This window comes from Taudactylus pleione, unplaced genomic scaffold (assembly GCF_031769625.1).
Source record: "Taudactylus pleione unplaced genomic scaffold, aTauple2 ptg000037l, whole genome shotgun sequence".
In the NCBI taxonomy this organism is placed as follows: domain Eukaryota; kingdom Metazoa; phylum Chordata; class Amphibia; order Anura; family Myobatrachidae; genus Taudactylus; species Taudactylus pleione.
In genome coordinates, this window is record NW_028284439.1 from 19896129 (window position 1) to 19916369 (window position 20241).

General features: G+C 45.3%; 1 protein-coding gene across 2 annotated transcripts; it reads left to right on the forward strand.

The window, feature by feature from the left end:
• The first annotated feature begins 5367 nt into the window (after positions 1-5367).
• ZNF639 (zinc finger protein 639) lies at positions 5368-17312 on the forward strand. Of its 2 annotated transcripts, XM_088452429.1 has the most exons (6): positions 5368-5580; positions 6494-6562; positions 12193-12267; positions 13751-13846; positions 13975-14082; positions 15699-17312. In XM_088452429.1, exons 4-6 carry the CDS (start codon positions 13762-13764, stop codon positions 16796-16798), a joined length of 1293 nt encoding a protein of 430 aa, XP_088308555.1. In that variant the 5' UTR covers positions 5368-5580; positions 6494-6562; positions 12193-12267; positions 13751-13761; the 3' UTR covers positions 16799-17312. The 2 variants fall into 2 exon arrangements, with proteins under 2 accessions (XP_088308555.1, XP_088308554.1); XM_088452428.1 differs by lacking the exon at positions 6494-6562.
• Positions 17313-20241: the final 2929 nt, after the last annotated feature.

The window sequence follows — 20241 nt, forward strand, 5'->3', positions numbered from 1 at the left end:
GCGTAGCATGCACGTGCTCCGGTCACCCTTGCTACATGCTACTCCTCTGGGCGCACCTGGTGCAAGTGGACCTCCAGCCCCCCAACCCACCCCTCCTAGTTGCAGCCTTGCCAGAATGAGCTTCCGTACAGAAGCTCATACTGACCTGGCCAAACGCTGAGCGCCGGGGGGGCAGTGGCTGGCGGGGGGGGGCCCTGGGCTTTCCAGTCGCCCCTAGGCATTTGCTTATAATGTCTATGCCTAGGGCCGGCTCTGGTCGAACGCCCCAAGAGCCGGCCCTAGAGAAGAGTAGTCTAGGCAGACCTATATGCTGTTTGTGTCATAGTAGACATAATAGAGAAAAAAGACTGGAGGCATGGACTTCTATGTCTACACAGAGCCTTGTGTCATGGGGGAAATGGAGGAGCACATGGTTAAGTGAGTGGCCCTGTAGCATTTTAGAAAGCTAGGAGCGCTCAGACTACCATCTTAAATAGGTTTCTAAAGGGTTTCCATGTATGTATTGAGTGTAGAACACAACATATGTAAAATTATGTGTGGACTGTAGAGAGGGGAGGCAATTTGGTAGAAAACTTTATGGAGGTTATGTGGGTGATTCAGGAAATTCAGAAGCTTTCCTAATGGGGTGAGTTTTCAGGAACCACTTGAAGGTTGGAGGCTAAAAGAAAGACTAATTGGAGGGTATTCTACAGAGCAGTGGTGGATCGCCTCTCTAACCATAACACAGTCAAAGCCACCACGGTCTTGTATTTATGCTGCAGCACTGCAGCTCCACCTCTGGGAAGGGGCGAGAGCTGGAACCTGCCGCAAACGTACAGTCAGCACAGCCAGAGGGAGTGGCACAATATATATATATATAGAGCCAGATTAAGGTCTATGGGGGCCCCTGGGCAACAAACTTGTGGGGGGCCCTATATACCACCGTTTCTCATCACCCTAGGATTTTTTGTTTCTTTCTATTCACCTTAATACTCCTCTGCCCACTGTAGAAGTGCCCCTTATGCAATGTCCCCAGTAATGGTCCCTCCTATGCAGTGCCCCTTATGCAGTGCCCCCAGTATTGGTCTTCCCTATGCAGTGCCCCATATATAATGCCCACAGTAGTGGTCCCCCCTATACAGTGCCCCCAGAAGTTGTCCCCCCTATACATTGCCCACAGTAGTAGTTCCCCCCTATGCATTGCCCGCAGTAGTAGTCCACCCCACACAGTGGCCCCAGTAGTAATCCCCCCTATGCAGTGTCCTTTATATAGTGTCCCCAGTAGTATTCCCACAAAAGCATTGCCCCCAGTAGTAGTCCCCCCCATGCTCTGCCCCTAGTAGTAGTCCCCCCCTATACAGTGCCCCCAGTAGTACTACTTGGGCACTGAATGGGGGATACAGTGCCCCAGTAGTAGTCCCCCATGCTCTGCCCCCAGTAGTAGTACCCACCTATACAGTGCCCCAGTAGCAGCACCCCCCGCTATGCATTGCCCCCAGTAGCAAATACCCCCCCTATACAGTGCCCCCATGAAGTAGCCCCCCTATACAGTGACCCTTGTAGCTGCCCCCCTATACAGGGACGCCTGAAACGCTCCCCGCCCCCTCCCCCCCTATGCAGTGATAGTGCCCCACACACACACACACAGAAAAAAAAAAGCTTACCTGAATCCCCGCTCTTGACGCGAGTCCCGGTCTTCTGTTACACAGTTGGGAGAGACATCAGCGTCATGACGTCTCTCCCATCATCACCAGCTGCGGGGGAGAGCCGGCTCCCTTCCGTTGTGCAGCAGCCAATGAGAGTCTGTCTGACTCTCATCGGCTGCTGTAACATACACACAGCTGCTGCCGTGTGTATGTCACTGTTTAGTGTGGCCGCGCTCAGTGCGCAGCCTACACTACACTAGCGGAGGGGACACTAGCGGCAGGTGCAGACAGCGCACTCCTGCTAGTGGGGGCCCCTCCGTGTGAGGGCCCAGAGACGACCGCCCCTGTCGCCCCCCCTTAATCCAGCCCTGTATATATATATATATATATATATATATATATATAAAAACACACTACTTCTTGAGATGACTATCTACGGACACTGCATGCATCACTCATGCGATCAGTGCTGATAACAGCAGCTTTTATTAAACACGAGAGAAATACATGTTCCCAGCATTTACAGTGAGAGCGCGAAACCACCTATTAAACTTATACCTATAACAACTATATATTAATGTAGCTGCAGCATAAAATTATATAATGTACATGAAACGTTACAATGTCGGTGGCATAAAATGTTGAGAAAATTAACCCAGTTGGAAGAGTTGGAACTGAAAATGGGAGGGGGCAGGACTGAAAGTGGAAGGAGTAATGAGTAGAATGAGGAGGAGTCAGGGTTAATTCCTAAATCGCCCCACCCCCCTAAAAATTTTTATAGATCCGCCCCTGCCACAAAGTGGGTACAGCCTCCCAAAAAATTATTGTAAACCATGAATGGGAACATATAATCAGTGTGGGGCTGAGTTGGGATATAGTTTAAGATAAGTGAAGAGATGTATGTTGGTGTGGTGGGTTGGGTATGAGATCCCAGTGGTCGGGAGGCCGCTGGTCAGAATACCGACAGCGGCATCCCGACAATCAGAATCCCGACACCCATAAAGACAGAAGGTAAGTCTAACCCCTACCCTTTCCTCCCCGATGCCTAAACCTAACCTTGCCCTCTCCACACCCTAACCCTCGCCCTTAGTGCCTAACCTTCCCCCTAATGCCTAACCCTCCCCCTAATGCCCGATACTTACCTTCGGGATTCTGGTGCCAGGATTCCGTCGCCGTGTGTATTTCGGCCCCGGTATTTCACCCGTCGGCATCCCGTACGCCGCAATGCTGACTACATCCCGGTGTGTTTTTATTGATAGTCTATTGAGTATGAAGTATTTTATATTGAATTAAAATACAGGCAAACAATGTAGACACTGACAGAGCAGCAGAAGAAGAAAGTTTTGCCCAGATTAGGCTAGTAGCTGCTACATTCAACACAGATTGTAGAGGTAAAAGCCTGCTTAGGGGAAGACTAGTACATTATGCTTGAAGGGTGTTTCAACACAGGTAAGTATAATCCTAAATTAAGAGAAAAGTCCATGACAGGGAAGTATCTATAATGGGTGCAGGGTGTGCAGTGCACACGGACCCCTGGGTCCAAAGGGGCCCACAACGCACACCCTGCACCCATTTATTCAATACTTACCTCACCAGAGTCCTGCATCGGTGGTAGCAGCACTGAGCAAATCACCGGCAAAATGGTGTGGTGGCCATTCTCCCAGCGTTTTGCGCATGAGCAGTAGAGATATCATCAAGTAAACGGCTACCGCGCCATTTCCCCAATAACTGCTCATGCACAGTAGACTCTGGCATGGCACTAGATTTTATTCCAGTGCCAGGAGTCTGCTGCCCTGCTGGCTGCCAGGTAGAGAGGAGGGAGCCCCCTCCTCTTTTCATATTCCCCTGGTCCAGTAGCAGTGCATTTTATACCTGATGGAGGATCTGGTGTTTATGTACTACTAAACAAGAAAATGCATGTCACACCACAGTACACTGAAGATAACCTAAAATAGAAAGCTTCCATTAAATCACTGCACTGACTGACCCCAGTCCTTCGTTCATCATTACACAATACACTCACTGTAGATACGGACCGTAACTACAGTGTGTATTGTGTATTGTTTGTAATGATGAACTCTGAAATTAAAAATAAACAACCAATAAGTAAAGAACAAGCCCAAAACAAGCCCAAACCAATCATAAAAAGCCCAATAATAACGCCCAATTTATGGGGGTGTCTCTTTGTCCTCACTATCTACCTGCCTAACTTCCTTTATTTTCCCCTTCACTAACCTAAATATTTTAGTGTATGCACAGCCTCGCCTATAATGCTAGTCTCCCTCTACACCAGCCTCAATATGTTTACCTCATTCCCTTGCCAGTCTTCAGCTGGGTACATACTTGCCGATGTGTGTACCCAGTGATGCGACGCCTGACCACGCAATATATATCGGGCGGTTGAAACATACTGCACGATGCAGTGTCCGAACACAAAATATGTCGGGCACAGGCTCCATCCACTATGCCAGCGTCGGCACCTGGGTCGTTCCATCGGCCCTACATACAGGCCGGCGGAACGACCCCAATGGACGACCCGTGAGAGTGCGCAGGGCCACGCATAGTGGGTACACACTGGCCGATGAGGACGATATGTCAGTCCGATCAGCAGGATTGGGTAACATATCATCTAATGTGTACCCACCTTTACCTGACTCCCCATTCCTCTCACCCCACTTCTTTACCTCCTTCATTCCTGTCACCTGTCTGATGCCATTATCCCCTCTCTTTAACAGCCTCAGTAGTTTTAACTCACCCAGATGTACCTGCCTCAGGACCTCATTCAGAGCCTCTCGCCAGCGCTGTGCGCTCGCAAGCGGTCCGATGGTTTGCGTATGCGCATGCTTCGTTCTGCGCGTGTGCGCAAACTACTCTGTGCGATCACAGGCCGCTCGCTCGCCCAGCAAAGACAGCCCAGTGAAATGAGAGACAGGAGAGGCTGTTTGTGGGTGGTAACAGGGGCAGGACACTAATAACGGGGGAGTGGAGGTGCGAACGCAGGCGTGCCTGAGTGTTTCCACGCTGTTTTAGAGGCGTGCATAATTAACAAGCAGCGTCATAGTACACGTCAAATGCTTGTTTTTTTACACTGAAGTCCTCGCAGTGCTTGCGGTAGGGTAAGGCAACCACAAGCGCTGCGATCGCTTCCGATTGTCCTCGATGTACCAATGTTTTAATACACTTCCTGGAGATGACGTGTGCTGGTGGGCGGCTCTGCCTGTGCGACTGGGCGTACGCTGGCCGCTCACTAAGACATGGTGGGCGTGCTTATGCCTTGGCGAGCGATCGCTTCCCGTGGCGTCACTTTGACAAATTTGCATACGCTGGGGGCAAGCGATCGCATCTAGCGAGAGACTCTGAATGAGGTCCTCATTTCCATCATCTATTTTACCTCTCCCTCTTGCCTTCCCCCTCCAACTTCACCCTGTCCAAAGGCTACTGCTCTCTATTCCCCTATTCCCCAGACACAACCCCACTCCCCCTTCCTCAGTCACTACTGGTGTAAAAAAAAAAAAACACACACATATATACGCTTACCTCCAGGGGTGCCTCAGAAATGCAAAAAAGGAAAACAAGCCCCAAAACAAGCTACCTTAAAAAACAAGCCCAAAAACAAGCAACAAGCTACCATAACAAAAACAAGCAATCGGGGAAAAAAAGAAGCCCAATTCCACTTGTTATGAGCGGACTTTGCAACTATGGATACGGTATGGTGGACGGCCACTAGGTGTCGTCGTCGTTTTCCTACTCTCCTTCACTACCGGTGCCGATCTCTCCGCCTTCCTCCGCTCGCTGCTCCCGGGCCTCGGGAAAGAGGTGATCTCCATGTTGCGTGAGTCGTGACTACTTTCCGCCATGTCATAGGGAGGCACCGCCATATTCCCCTGTCGTTCCGGGAGCTGGCAGTGCGTCTGGTGAGCTAGGGGCAGTGACTATCTATCCTCATCTGGAAAGTGTAAGTATTGGGGCACAGCTCAGCGCCTCCCATTCATTTCCCGGGGTAACCAGGTATATGCCTAATGGTGGACATGCCACTGTGCCCCTGCACCAACAGCCTGGCAGCGCTGACAAGTGGCCTAATATACACTGTATGTGGTCAGGTTACTCTGATCGCTGTCAGGCTGTATGGATAAGCCTATGTGTGTAGTCATTATACACTAGATCAGGTTGTACAGTACAGGAATACCATATAATCTTGGAATAATACTAGAGGTATGGTTAGCGTATCTCCCCCATACAAGTACCATGCCTTCCATTCTGCCATCTCGCCCTGGGCGTGTGTCTCCACCTCCACATTTCCTGATCAGAATTCTCTCATATAATGTGCACGTACAATGTGCTGTGTTACATACATCCCAGTAACCCAGGTACAAACAACAAGCTGGAAAGGTAATGTTACCTGACTCTAAGGGAGATTTTGTCCCAGTCGGAGTGGAAACACTACACCTAATAATGATTACATCTTCCCTGTATACTGGGGGGGAAAACGGGAACAGTGCTTTGGGCAGAAAAATATGAGCATGGTCTGGGTACCTACATTTCCTTACAGGACATAGGGAGAGATGTGTGAAGGGCTGATATGTGTAAAATTGGTAACGGCGCATGTTATGTACTGCAGTCACCACTTCCCTGCATGTAGTAATGCAGGGAAGTGATCAGAATGACAGGGGTGCTATGCGCCCATCATTACAGGCACTGCTGTTACTAGATAGGGGGCCAAAGTGGTAAGGCAATGTATGTCAATTTCGACAGCTGCAGCAGTGTCCCTGGCTGCTGGAATATACAGCCAGGGTCCATGCTTACATAAAAAGTTTATTTGTTATTTTTTTTTCAATAACGGTGCGGATCCTGCTGGGGATTTCTGATAGGCACATGCACAGATTCACTGCAAGCACCGATCAGATGCCAAGAGAGGGGGAGACCGATTTGCTGGACAGGTGAATTAGCACACTCTATCTTCGTTAAACCAAGTGTTAATACATACGGGCAGTATCTGGACCTGCTTCACCGCGATAAATAGGCAAAGCAGGTCCAGGCATTTACTGCCCATTAGCCGCCCTCCTTAATTCATCAACCCGATAGTTACTAAACTGTAATTACAATAAAACACAAATGGTGCACAAGTTTCTAGACCTATGTCAATGTACCAAGCATGAATATATATATATATATATATATATATATATATATGATACACACACACAATGTGATAAGTAAGTATGCAGGAGAAGTCTAAAAATGACCTCTGAGAGCTTGAAAAGTGTAATAAATCCATATACTAATTTTTTTTTTGTTTTTTTCTCTTAGGTAAGATCATTCTTTTACATATTTTTACTGCTGCCGTTTATTTTTTGCTTGGGGCTACCTACTTTTTTTTACAGTTAGACAGTTAGACTGTGAAATTTAGTAGGAATTAGGATTTAATTCCACTTCTGATAAACAAGTGTGAATGATTCTCATACCTGAGGGAAAACGAGCATTTGGATTGATGAAATTTTTTAATCTCTCAGTGGTCACTTATAGAATTATACTGCATACTTGCTTGACATATTGTGGATATATTATTATGTTTGATACATTGTCATAGGTCTAAAAAACAAGTGTACTATTTGTTTTAATATTTTATACTACATTTTCTTTGGTTTTCACTAGCTGGTAAGTAATTTATACAGATTACAGCGCCACTTATTTTTTGTTCCCCTTAATCTTTTTCTATGTGCAGAAAGTTCAAACCTCTCTGAGTGAGCTGCTACCAATTATTCTGTTTAAAATTTATATAATGTAACAGATATAGGAGCCTATTTATTAAGCTATTTTTTTCATAAAATTTTGTAGAAACTGCAGTTTTTGCATAATTTTATGAATTATTGCTATGTACGAATAGCACAATGCAGGAGAATTCACAAAAATCTCCAGCAGAGTGATAATTTGTACTGCATATCGCAGTCCCCATTATCAACTGATCTCAACCCTATGTACCAAACTCCAGAAAGAAAAGCTTTTTGTAGTTTGGCCCCAGTAGTTTACGCCATCTACAGATGGTGTAAACTGCTGAAGCCTATGAGCTATTTCACACCCGCCGGTTTTCACCTGCCGGCAAAAAAAAAGTCAGTTTTTTTTTTTGCCGGATGTAAAATTGAATCAAGCATGTAATAGGTGGTTTCTTTCAGACTCCCCGGGCATGGCTTGGTCGCCATGTTACAGCCGGGAATATCCACTGAGCAGCAGGGCCGGCTTAGGGGGTCTGAGCACCCTGTGCTGGCCCGGTATGCTGCGCACTGCTAATCACGCACACCTGAAAATGGGGGTGTGGCCTCATTACCATAGGCCACGCCCCCTACAGGACTTTATTTGGAGGCGTAACCGCATGGCACGCCTCCAAATAACGTCAGGCTGGGGGTAAAGCCCAGCCCTCCGTCACTGGCTGGGCTTCCCCCAGGCCTCTCCCGTCTGTGAATGGATGCCGCGCGCATGCGAGCGGCATCCATTCGCTCTCTGGGGGTCCGGCACCGCTGCAGCTGGGTTCCCAACCTCCCGATTTCACCACCCGCGGAACACTTCGGCCCACGGGTGGAACAGCGGGACAGAAATCGGGATGTTGGGGAGGGGTGCGCCCTCGCCCCTGTTCGACCGCAATGGTCGAACACCCCTAGAGCCGGCCCTGCTGAGCAGGATGGCTGTCGTGTCCTTGCAATGCAGTCAAGCACAGTCTGCAATGTAGCCATTCACACAGATTGTCTTGTACCCGCCCACATCTGCCGCTGCGCATGCCTACTGCATTAAAAAAACAACCACAACATTAAAACGGCATAAAGCTGTTGCATGTGAAAGGCACTGATTGTCTGAAAAGAAACGTCCAGCTTTGGACAGTTTTTTGTTGCCGGCCAGTGAAAACCAGCGTGTATGAAATAGCCCTATGGAGGCTTACGGGCAGGACAGTCGTCTCCTATCTCTCTCCCCCTGCCTCCGGCCGGCGACGCATACTGACACTGTGTGCATGCGCAGTGTCATCTTCCACCGCTGAAGTCTTTCAAAAACGTGAAAGCTTTCTACAAATTATCGGGGATATAGCTCTCAGGGACAGCTGTTACAGCAACCGCTCTCCCTGTGAGTTTCCTATAGTACATAGTGTAGTGTTCCGCAAGGCTGTTTTAGCAGGGGGCTGCGCCCTGCCCTTAAGGCAGCACCTTGCTCAAATAGTCTGCCAGGTGTGCTGGGCGCTGTTCCCACCCACGGCCCACAGTGTCCTTTCGGAGGGAAATGTTGCGTTGCAGCGCTCACCGCCGGTGAAATTATTCTGTGCACGGAATATATGAGAGCTTGGGGGCAACCCAGCATGTCCGTACGTGCTAGATACACCCCCAAAGTGATGAAAATTGGGTGCATCTTAAAGATATGCCTCCTTTTCTCGTGACCATGCCACCTTTTCAGGTTCTCGCATGCACGAGTGCCCTTTTTACGGTCCGGCGCTCTGCATTGGACCTAGAATGAACACTATAGCGGGGATATTTTCATTAAAAATTAAAATACCACTCAGACATATGGAACCCTAATAATCGTGGTAGTTCCACGATTATTAATATGTTGTATATTGTATATATTAGTAATTTTTCAATTATTGAGAGCCCAGTTGTGTGTGCATATTCTCATGTTCTTTCATAGTTACTAAACTTGCTCATTATGCAAATTCTTTGTATTGGATGAAAATAAAGACCTGATAAGAATATAACATTACATGTTTGTGTATATGACTGGTCTTTATTTTTCACTATCTGCAAGAAAGTCTCTCATTCATATAATTGTGTGTGTTATGATGCATGTTGGCTCACATCAGAATCCCAACTATTAGTCTGATAAATAGTAGCTGCAATATACACACACACACACACGTGCACAAATTTGTTGGTATCATTCTATGAAAAAGGAAGAATCAATATATTTCTCTGAAATAGCTTAACTGACAAAAGGAATTGGGATCCATCATTGTTTATTTAATAGAAATCAAATGTTGCATATGATTTTTGATTTAACAGAATATTTGAAATCATACGAAAATGGCGTGGACAAAAATTGTGACCCTTAAACTACATTTTTTTTTTAACAACTTTTAAAGGCAATCAAGCAATTTCTGTAGCTCTTAATGAAACGTCTGCAACTGACAATAGGTAATTTGACCCACTCTTCCTGAGGAAACTCTTCCGGCTGTCTCCAGTTTAATGGGTGCCCTCTCCAGACTTCATGTTTCAGCTCTTTCCATAGATGTTCATTAAGATTCAGATCAGGGCTCATAGTTGGCCACTTCAGAATATTCCAACGCTTTCTTCTTATCCATTCTCGGGCACTTTTAGCTGTGTGTTTTGGGTGATTATTGTGTTGGAGGACCCATGACCTGCACCTGAGACAGAGCTTTCTGACACTGGGCAGTATGTATTGCTCCAGAATACAAAGCCACCTCAAAACATAAACAAGCCTCTTCCATGCTCATAGTAGGCATAGTGGTGTTTTTTTGAAAGCTTAATTGTTTTTCGTCTGTGAACGTAGAGCTGATGTGACTTGCCAAAAAGTTCAAGTTTTGACTCCTCTTTTCTAAGAACATTTTCCCAGAAGCATCGTGGCTTGTCGGTATGCATTTAGCAGATTCAGGGCCATATTCAATTTGGGAGTGAAAGTCTGTGCTGGAGGTTTTGCAGGGGTAAAGTATCGGGCACGCGCCCACTTTATCCCCGCATTCAATTAGGATCCAGCGAAAATGGGACACGGCGGAAAGGTAAGTATCGCAAAAATTTGGGAATTCTTCCTAGGATCCCCCTAAAGATGTCCTGTCATGGGGGATCACTATGGGTATCCCAGTATTTCCCTACTGAAGCTAATTAGGGGTTTTAAATAGCCGTGGCAGGTGCTTTTTTGCGCCTGTGAAGAAGTGATGAAGAATAGCACTTTTTTTCAAAAAAATAACTGCCCATAAAATTTGGGGTACATGAAAATGGGTGCAAGTATATATTTAAGTCCCTAAAGTGCATTTTTAAAATTCTTCAAAAATGCACCTGCGGCTACTACCCGCAATGAAGAAAACACCTGCCGCATACTTGGGAACACCTCTGGAATCTATTTCACTACTTTAGGACTTTGTCCCCCCATATATATATATATATATATATATTTTATTTATTTTTTACCTCAAAATTCAAGTTAATTTTTTGGGGTGTCCCGGGTTTTTTTTTTTTTTTTGACAGATTATTCTTAGGGGACACTCCCAGGGGTGCAGGTTTTTTCTTTCTTTTTTTTTTAAGCCTGCACCTGTAAACCCCAATTGTGCACTTTTTTTCGCCATATAAAACATGGTGAAAAGTTATCCCCGTTTTTTAACAAAGACTTTTCGCACCAGCGAAAAGTCTTTGAAATTGAATACGGGGACAATGCAAATAGGCGAAAATGACGTCATCGGCGATAAATAATTGCAGATGATGAGTTTTCACTTGAAATTGAATACTGCCCTCAGTCTGTTTTTTTTTTCTTTTTTCCAAAGGTGGAGTCCTCCTGGGTTTTCTTCCCTGGAGCCCATGTCGCTCAGAAAGCATCAGATCAGTGTGATCAGACACTGAATGTGACCTTTAAGTGCAGCTTTGTCTTTTTAGAATTTTTCCTTGGTTCCTTTACTACCATTCTCACATTCTTTCTGTTTATTCTGGGGTTGATTTTATGAAGGAATAAGGCATTGTTTCAATGAGCTGTAAGGGTACCAACAAATTTGTCCACATCTCTGGTATATGAATTTACACACACTTTTTTTCTGATTAATCTCTCCTCACCAACCTCCCCTGTTCTTCCCCCCCCAGCCCCCATACCCCTACCTTATAGTTTATATCAACCCTTCCCCGTTGTTATTTCCTAACACCCTACAATGTTATTTCATTCTTTTCTTCCTTGTAATACATCAATTCATTCTCACCCTCTCCTCCCCCAGAACTTTATTCACTTACCTGCCCCACCCCTTTAATTTATTGTCCTCGTGCTCTGTAACTCATTTTCCCCTTCCCTCCCCTGCTCTGTAATCTGTTTGCCCTTCTCTTTCCTGCCCGGTAACCCGTTTGCCCTGTAACTATTTGCCCCCTTCCGTCCCTTGCCCTGTAACTTCTCTCTCTCACTTCCAGCAAGCTGTTATTTCATACCCAAGTCTTCTATGTCTGACTGAAACCAGGAGTTGTAACTTGAGTACTGATGTGTGACACACATATCATGGAACAGCCATTAAAACTTTATTTCATATTGAAAAGCTTTCAATTATATGTTTGCAATTTAATGTATGTAAGCCATTTCTGCTGGGAATGATGGACGTAGGTACAACTGATTTACCATCTGCTAGTTTAGCATTTGCCAGATACTGACCCACTGTGAGAAAAGTGGATAGCAGAGGAACTGAAAGACAACCAGTGTGGCAGCAGCTTTGTAGGTATAGCTGGAGAAAAGTAATTCTATTGGAAGTAACAGTTGTCTGGGAGGCAGTGATATTTCTGTCTCTCTAACACATTCGGACTTTGACTTCATGGTTTTATGTTTATATTTGTAGACTCAGTGAACATTTGTTTGCCTAGAACATTATCACTTCCTGTTCATCATTCTGCTCTGAGAGTGGACAACAGCTGTAAGTATTATACAATTAGTTGTTATTTGTAGTATTATCTGTCTGAGTCTAGGTTTTTAGAAGTGAGTTTTAGAAGAGATGTTGCCCATAGCAACCAATCAGATTCTACTTAACATTTAACTAGCACCTTCTAGAAGATAATAGCTAGAATCTGATTGGTTGCTATGGGCAACATTTCTTCTAAAACTCACTTTAGTAAATTTACCCCTCAAGCTGGGTACACTCCTAAACTATGTGGCGGCACGGCAGTGTAACGATATAGCACAGGGGTGACCAACCAGTCGGAGGCAAAGAGCCCAAAAAATATATGTAGTCAATCGAAAGAGCCGATGGCATGCGCACGCGGGCAAAAAAGGGGGCGTGGCCTATCTGTCACAAGGACACGCCCCATTTTTGTGCGCATGCCTTTGGTATGATATTTGCAGGAGCATGACCTTGTATCACACCCCCGTTTTTAGTCACACTGGGGGCTAAATCTTCTCAATATACATTTTTCACTGTTGAAGTGAAAGAAAAAGCCAGAGCAACATAGAAAACATATTGAAATCCAGAACCACATAAAATACATTAAGAATGCCAGTGCCCCCTGTAGTTGTGCCCCATATGCAATGCCCCCAGTAGTTGTGGCCCTTATGCAAAGACCCCTGTAGTTGTGCCCATTAATCAATGCCCCCCAGTAGCGGTGGCCCTTCTGCAATGCCCCCCAGTAGCGGTGGCCCTTCTGCAATGCCCCCCAGTAGCGGTGGCCCTTCTGCAATGCCCCCCAGTAGCGGTGGCCCTTCTGCAATGCCCCCCAGTAGCGGTGGCCCTTCTGCAATGCCCCCCAGTAGCGGTGGCCCTTCTGCAATGCCCCCCAGTAGCGGTGGCCCTTCTGCAATGCCCCCCAGTAGCGGTGGCCCTTCTGCAATGCCCCCCAGTAGCGGTGGCCCTTCTGCAATGCTCCCTGTAGTCGTGCTCCCAGCACTAGCTCCCGACGGCCCTATGAAGAAACTTACCTTTGTGCTGGCACTGCTCCACGACGTCAGGGCTCCTGAGTCCCGCCGCACAGTCGCTGCTGCAGGTTGGCCACTGCTGATATAGCGCATTGCCGTACACACTGCGTGATCTGGCGTATGACGACGCAATATATAGTTAAATGCTTAATGTAAGAAAACAGCGTCATTATCTCATCTGATGTACATCAGATGGGAAGGTGTGACCACCCAATTCATCAAACGCTGAATTGGGTGGATTTGGGTGTACACACTATACGATGGTCGTTGAGATTTATCTCGGATCGCAAGATCTGCCAATATATTGTATAGTGTGTATATTAGGAATGTTAACATGCATACACAGTTGGATATTTGGCAGTTTTAGTTCATTAATGACAGTCCGTACCTGTTGCATATCTTGTGTTTTACTAACGTCCAATGTAGTACAATACATATTATCTAGAAATTGATGGACTTTAGACCTATGGAATATTTCAATCTGCTTTCAGATTGCAGAAATATGAATGAGCATCCTAAGAAACGGAAAAGGAAGACCTCTTTTCCTTCTCGCTATGCAGTACAGACCGCCACAGTCACTTCTCCAGGTACGCGAGTCTCAGGCAGCATGTGTGCTTTATTAAGACAGGTGCCTGTGTTACGCATACCTTACATGGCAATAAAGCATTGTAAGTGTTCTGTATATTTAAATATAGCTTTTTCTAATTTACCCCAGATGTTGCTGTTCCAGTAAAAACTGTTGAAAACAATGGAATATTTTTTGATCACTGTTACAGCGTCTGCTCTATAATTCAAGCTGATCCTAAAGTTCCTGAAAATGAAGGTTAGTAGAAATAGAAAGAAAAGGCAATTAGTTTTAGGATGAGCTTGGTGTTTCCCCATCCCTGTCTCCCTCCCCATTACATAGTTGTGCTCTCCTCCCTTGGTTGTATATTCTAGCAGCCCTTACCAAGTAATTATTATAGGTGCAAGTTACGTACTTTATATTTACACATTAACGACCTGATTCAGAGGCGGATACTGCTGCATCTGCTCTTGCATCTGTTGCAATAACATGCAAATTGTAGTATCGGCCTTCTCCTGGTGTAGTAGCCTTCGTCTGAATGTGCAAGGACTGAGATGCCCACTATCAGCGTCTCTGCAGGCTGTAATGGCACCGATGATTCTATAGACCACACTATCTGCGCACCATTGCACGCACCGATAACGTTCACCAGCCCTATGGCAGGTGCAGTTTCTCCATCTGCCTCTGGCCTCTGGCTGTATGTTTTGAATTCAGCCGTATTCGCTGACATACACTGACAAGTGAAACAATAATAATTAATATTGCTTATCTGGGGTCTAGCAGTACCTCTTTCTGACAGGAAACCTGCACAGTTGCACAAACTCATCCTTGCTTTTCCTGTCACTTGTCTATTTCATACACACAGCAGTGTTATCAAATCCCCTCATAAGGGAATGGTGCATTCATGGACATAGAATGTTCACAGAAGCGTGTCATTGACAATATGCTGTCTGCAGAATGTCACAGCATGAGCATGGAAAACGATGCAGGGCTCTTAACGAAATCAGGAGACCTGATAGATCGGATGAGACGCCATACCTCACGTTCAGTATTATTGTTTTATCTATTGCACGTCACCCTGTAATAGGCAAGGAAGAGTCTGTTCTGATAAAGTACAGTTTCCTTGTACAGATAATACAATTGGCTAGAAAGAATTGTCATTGTGTTTCGGAAGTGTCCGCACAACAAACTGACAGTTTTTTTTCTATTTGAAAAACATGGTTGCATTAGAAATGTTAACAGACTTGTCCACATTTAGGACAACTCCCCCCACTTTAGTTAGGCCCAACCATGTGGGTTTTCCTCACTGAGGCAACCGGGCCCTGTTTAGCAACTGGAGGAAGAGATTCCACATCGCAGACTGAGCCTGTTCTAGGGTTTCAAATGTGTCACTCCAGAGGCTCAAATCAGATAGCTGGGACCCCAGTGGAGTGCCTAAAGCAGGGTTTCCCAACCATGGTCCTCAATGAACACTAACAGTCCAGGTTTTAAGGATAGCCACACTTGAGCACAAGTGACTTAATTAGTATCGGTTATTTTGATTTAACCATCTGTGCTCAAGCATGGATATCACTAAAACCAGGACTGTTAGTGTGCCTTGAGGACTGACGTTGAGAATCACTGGCCTAAAGTAAGGCTTAGATAAAGAAGGTTGGAATAGCCTCTACTGGGGACAGGGTTTTTTTTTTTTTAAAGCAAAAATCTTATAACCTTGAATTATTAGTAATGATATACCCTACCAGAACTTCCCAGAAGGAGGTGGATGGCCAGGAGTAACTACACCTAATAATAATAATTTCTCCATCTTTCATAAATCTGTGTGATATGTAGAGTATGAATGATATATAAGAAATGTTATTCTGTTTGCTCTCCAGAGGAACAACCCAGTACTAATGGAGAAAGCAGGGAGATTTGTGAGTCTCCCACTTTAATTCCTCAACCAGCTCATGAAGATGCAGTAGTAGAAGTCCATACTGAAGAGCCAGAATGTGTTCCATCACCTGTCATTGAGGAGGAAGTAAAGGATATCCCACTTCAGATACATGAAAATCCAGAGAGCAGCCCTTCTTCCAACCTGACTGCATCTCAAAAGTGGCCATTACTGAGGGCCAACAGCAGTGGCTTGTTCCGTTGTGAGCAGTGCGACTACAACAGCAAGTACTTCTCTGACCTAAAGCAGCATATGATCTTGAAGCACAAGTGCACAGAGTCTCACATCTGCAAGGTGTGCAAACAAAGTTTCTCTAGCGATGACTTGTTGCTGGAACATGGAAAATTGCATGAGGAGGAGCAGCTGAGCTGTACGCACTGTGACTACAAGACCAGTTCCTTTGAGAACCTCAGTCAGCATGTGGCAGATGCTCATTTCAATGATTTTCTCTATTGGTGCGAGCAATGTGATTTGCAGTTTTGCACTAGTAGTGAACTGTACCTTCACTTTCAGGAACACAGTTGTGATGAACAGTACTTATGCCAGTTCTGTGAGCACGAGACCAATGATCCTGAGGACCTGCACAGTCATGTAGTTAATGAACACACATGCCGTCTAATAGAGTTGAGTGATGCCTATAACAATGGAGGACGTGGACAGTTCAGTCTCTTAAACAAAATCAGCTTTGATAAATGTAAAAACTTCTTTGTCTGCCAAGTATGTGGCTTTAGCAGCAGGCTCCACACTAATGTGAATAGGCATGTAGCAATAGAACACACTCGTTTTTACCCTCACGTCTGTGATGACTGTGGGAAAGGATTTTCTGGTATGTTGGAGTATAGTCAGCATTTAAACCTGCATTCGTCTGAGGGGGTGTACCTGTGCCAATATTGTGAATACTCCACAGGTCAGTTGGAGGATCTAAAAACTCACCTAGATTTTCGGCATTCTGTGGATTTGCCTCATAAGTGCAGAAACTGCCTTTTGAGGTTTGGAGCAGAAGAAGAACTTAAAACCCATCTCCAGACTCATGAGAGAACTTGAACTATTATAATAATGTTGCCACGTCAGGGCTATTAGCTTGAGAAGACATTGTCTAACCTTGCTAGAGAAATTTACTGTATGGAATCTGAGAAAATGCTAAACATATAAATGTCTGAAGATTCTTAGCTTGGTCTGGCAGATTCTGTTTCTAGTATTGTATTAATTATGTTTAAAAAAAAAAGAATAAATTAAATGAATCTGTCATTCCTAAAAATATAATCTGCGTAAATCATAAACTGAACACTGCTTTTTCTAATGCAGTAGTCGACTAATTGTAGTGAAAACAATGAACATAAAATGGCACAAAATGGGGAATGCTTGGAGGAGATATTTGAGGTCTATTTCGACAGACATTTTAAAATCTTCTCTCTAGTGCTGTTGTGTTTTTTTTTTTTTTATAAGTGTATGAAGTTTGAGACCCAAGTATGGAATATAGGATGTAATAAAATGATTGGATGTAGGATCTTTATTTCTGTATATATGGAAATATTAAATTGAAGACTTTGTAAATTGCTTACTGACTTTCTTTCTGTAAACAATTGCACAAATTAATGTATCAGCTGTTAATTCCTGTTCCATTATATCAAATTGATGTAGAAATGAGTGTTCGAGACATACGTGTCATTAGTGAACAAGTTAATCTGTAGAGTGATTTTAAAATTGTATTTGCATGAATTAGAAAGTCAGATTTCTTTACAGACAAGGAATGATTGTCAATTTCACTGATAATCTGGTCAGCATTATTATTTTGGAATGTTTTAAAAATAACTTTCTTGAATTGGAATTCTGGTGTGAACATTACCAGCTTAGTATTGGGGGTATGTGTGGTTTTTTTTTTTTTTTTTTTTTTTTTTTTATATGTATCTACTCATTAGTTCCTAAAATATAACTGATCACAGATCATTTTTGGCTATTCTTGCAGAAGAGAACCAAGGAAATTGATGTTTTCCAAAGTTTGTTTAAAAAAAACCCCAAACTATTTGTGCTATATAACCATTATTTGGGTGTGGTTATTGTGTTGTCAGAACTGGCCCCTTTTTCTATTTTTTATTTTGCACTTGAAATTCATTTGCCCAATGGAAGGGGCTGATACTAGTGCCAAAAGTATTATCACAATAATTACACACATTAAAACGAGTGTGGAAGGAGTAGAGCTTTATGGTCTTCTGACTTTGGATGTAAATTATATTGAAGGTAACTTATGATGACTGGGAAAATATAAATTGCATGTGATGGAGCTATGAAAGTTTCAATTATTCCCCCTCCATAGGTAGCAAAATTCCATTCTGTGGCATATCAAATGTTGGGTTTTACTTTGAAGCCAGGATTAACATAGACTATTTATAAGCCAGACCTTGTTTTCTGGAAATTCCACTCTTCCCACTTTACACATGACATAAATAATCAAACCTAACAATTTTCTAGCGTTTGTATAGTGGTTGAAGCTTATACCATGAGATGGTTAATTATTTATAAACCAGACAATGGACCACATGTAATATGTTGTGAATCGGTAAAAGTGATTTGTCTTAATCAGATTGTTTCTACATCAGGGTCCATAGGGTATCCACAGGATACCTTGGGTATAGGTGATGACGTCAGGCATCGGGCACCATAGAGTTAAGTTTTCAGCCTCCCAGGATGCACTAGGGTCCCCCTCCTATACCCCGCCCCCGAGCCAAGACATCCCAGTTTCGTTGGTGCCCGGCTCTGAGCCAGAGCACCTGTTTAGAGGGTCCCTGCTGAACACATGGTCCAGAGTCCCCAGGCAGGGGGCTCCCTGGGGACTGGCTGCAGCGTGGAGCCAGGTAACAACCTGCGTTTCCACTACCCCCCTGGGAAAGTGGACCGCAGCTGAGCGGTAGCGCTGCAGCGTCCCAGGGGTTAATTGCATGCCAAGGGAGCGCGCCTTCCCTGTACACAGCCGGCGCCTCGCCCACTGCACACAGCCCTCTCTGCACCTGCCGATTGGCCCTGTGGCAGCGCTCCTCCCCCAGGCCGGTGTCCTCTCTGCTCCTCGGTGGCCATCTTTACAGAAGCATGGTGAAGGCTGCTGGAAGCTGCTGATCGGTGGCATCGTGGTCTGGGTCCCCCGGCATACCTCTCCTCCGTTGAAACAGGTCTGTGTATGCAGCGCTGTGTCCTACCAGGCTCTGTGTCTGCGTAGTTGAGGATCAGCGCTGATAGTGCAGGGATTAATTTCTTTGCATTGTATGTGACTTCTGCTAGCATCTGCTGCCTGTACTTTCACTTTCTACTGTCAGCCATTTCACTGTCCCTGCTCTTCTTCTGCTAAAGCCCTTGCGGTGCGGTGATTGCAGGGTGGTTCTCCCACTATACTAACGAGTATCAGTGAGAGGGGTGACATACTTACCATCATGTCTGAGAGTGAATTTCCTCTCCAGCTTCTGTGTACTACGTGTAAGGTACCAATAGCGGAGGGGGAGGGTAACGCGGAGGGGCTATGTCGGCAGTGTTTTTTTATTGGCGCGGCCAATTACTGTCTCGGCTCCGGTACAGGAACTGCCCTGGACTTGTTTTGCCAAAGCGCTTACAACCCTAGTGGGCCAGTTAGCTCCGCAATCTGCGTTCTCACAGATGGGATTGTCCCAGCAGTCAGTGGTGTCGGCACCCATGCAGAGTTTCCCGAGACAAATGATGGTACCCAACAGTCTCCCTATTTCCCCTCAGGTCTCTCAGGAGCCTGCGTGGGTTAATTCACTGACAAGTTCTGTACAGCATTTGTCGGACGTGTTACAAGGGGAGTCTGTGTTGCGGCCACATAAGCGGCCGGTGGCGTCTCTGTCCGCTCCTTATGAGGATGACGACGTGACGTCCGATGATGGGGAGGTTATGGATCTATCTGACCAAGAACCTCTCCATACTAAAGAGTCGGATGCTAAGTCCAAGGTTTATATTCCTGGCCTTATTTGGACAGTCCGCACAGCTTTAGTTATTGAGGATGACGATCCTCCGGTGTCAAAGTCCAAATATGCCTTTATTAAGGGTGACACCACAGTGTTTCCTCTTTCGGGTCAGTTAGTAGACCATTTAGAGGAGGCGTGGAAACATCCTGGTAAACGGTATCAGCCTCAAAGACGCTTAGCGGTGGCTTACCCATTTGCGGACAATTATTTTTCTAAGTGGGAATCCCCTCCACAGGTGGATTCTCATGTGACAAGCCTAGTCCTAAGTGCCATATTGCCCATGCCCTCCATGTCCTCCTTGAAGGATGCTACGGACTGTAAGGTGGAGATCTGCCTAAAGTCCATTTATTCTCTTGTGGGGGGGGGGGGCATCCAGACCGGCTATGGCCGTATGTTGGGTAGCCAGAGCTATGGAGCGCTGGGCCGATAGTTTGGAGGCGTCTTTGGATTCCGACTGAACAGGCCGAGGTGGTAGGCAATCTCCGGGATTCGGCCACTTGCATCAATGAAGCGGCC

Bases quoted from the DNA above. Each gene is read 5' to 3' on its own strand.
- ZNF639 (XM_088452429.1), top strand. From the start codon at position 13,762: ATGAATGAGCATCCTAAGAAACGGAAAAGGAAGACCTCTTTTCCTTCT. The intron at 13,847-13,974 runs GTACGCGAGTCT...AATTTACCCCAG, and splicing joins CGCCACAGTCACTTCTCCAG to ATGTTGCTGTTCCAGTAAAA. The intron at 14,083-15,698 runs GTTAGTAGAAAT...TTTGCTCTCCAG, and splicing joins TAAAGTTCCTGAAAATGAAG to AGGAACAACCCAGTACTAAT.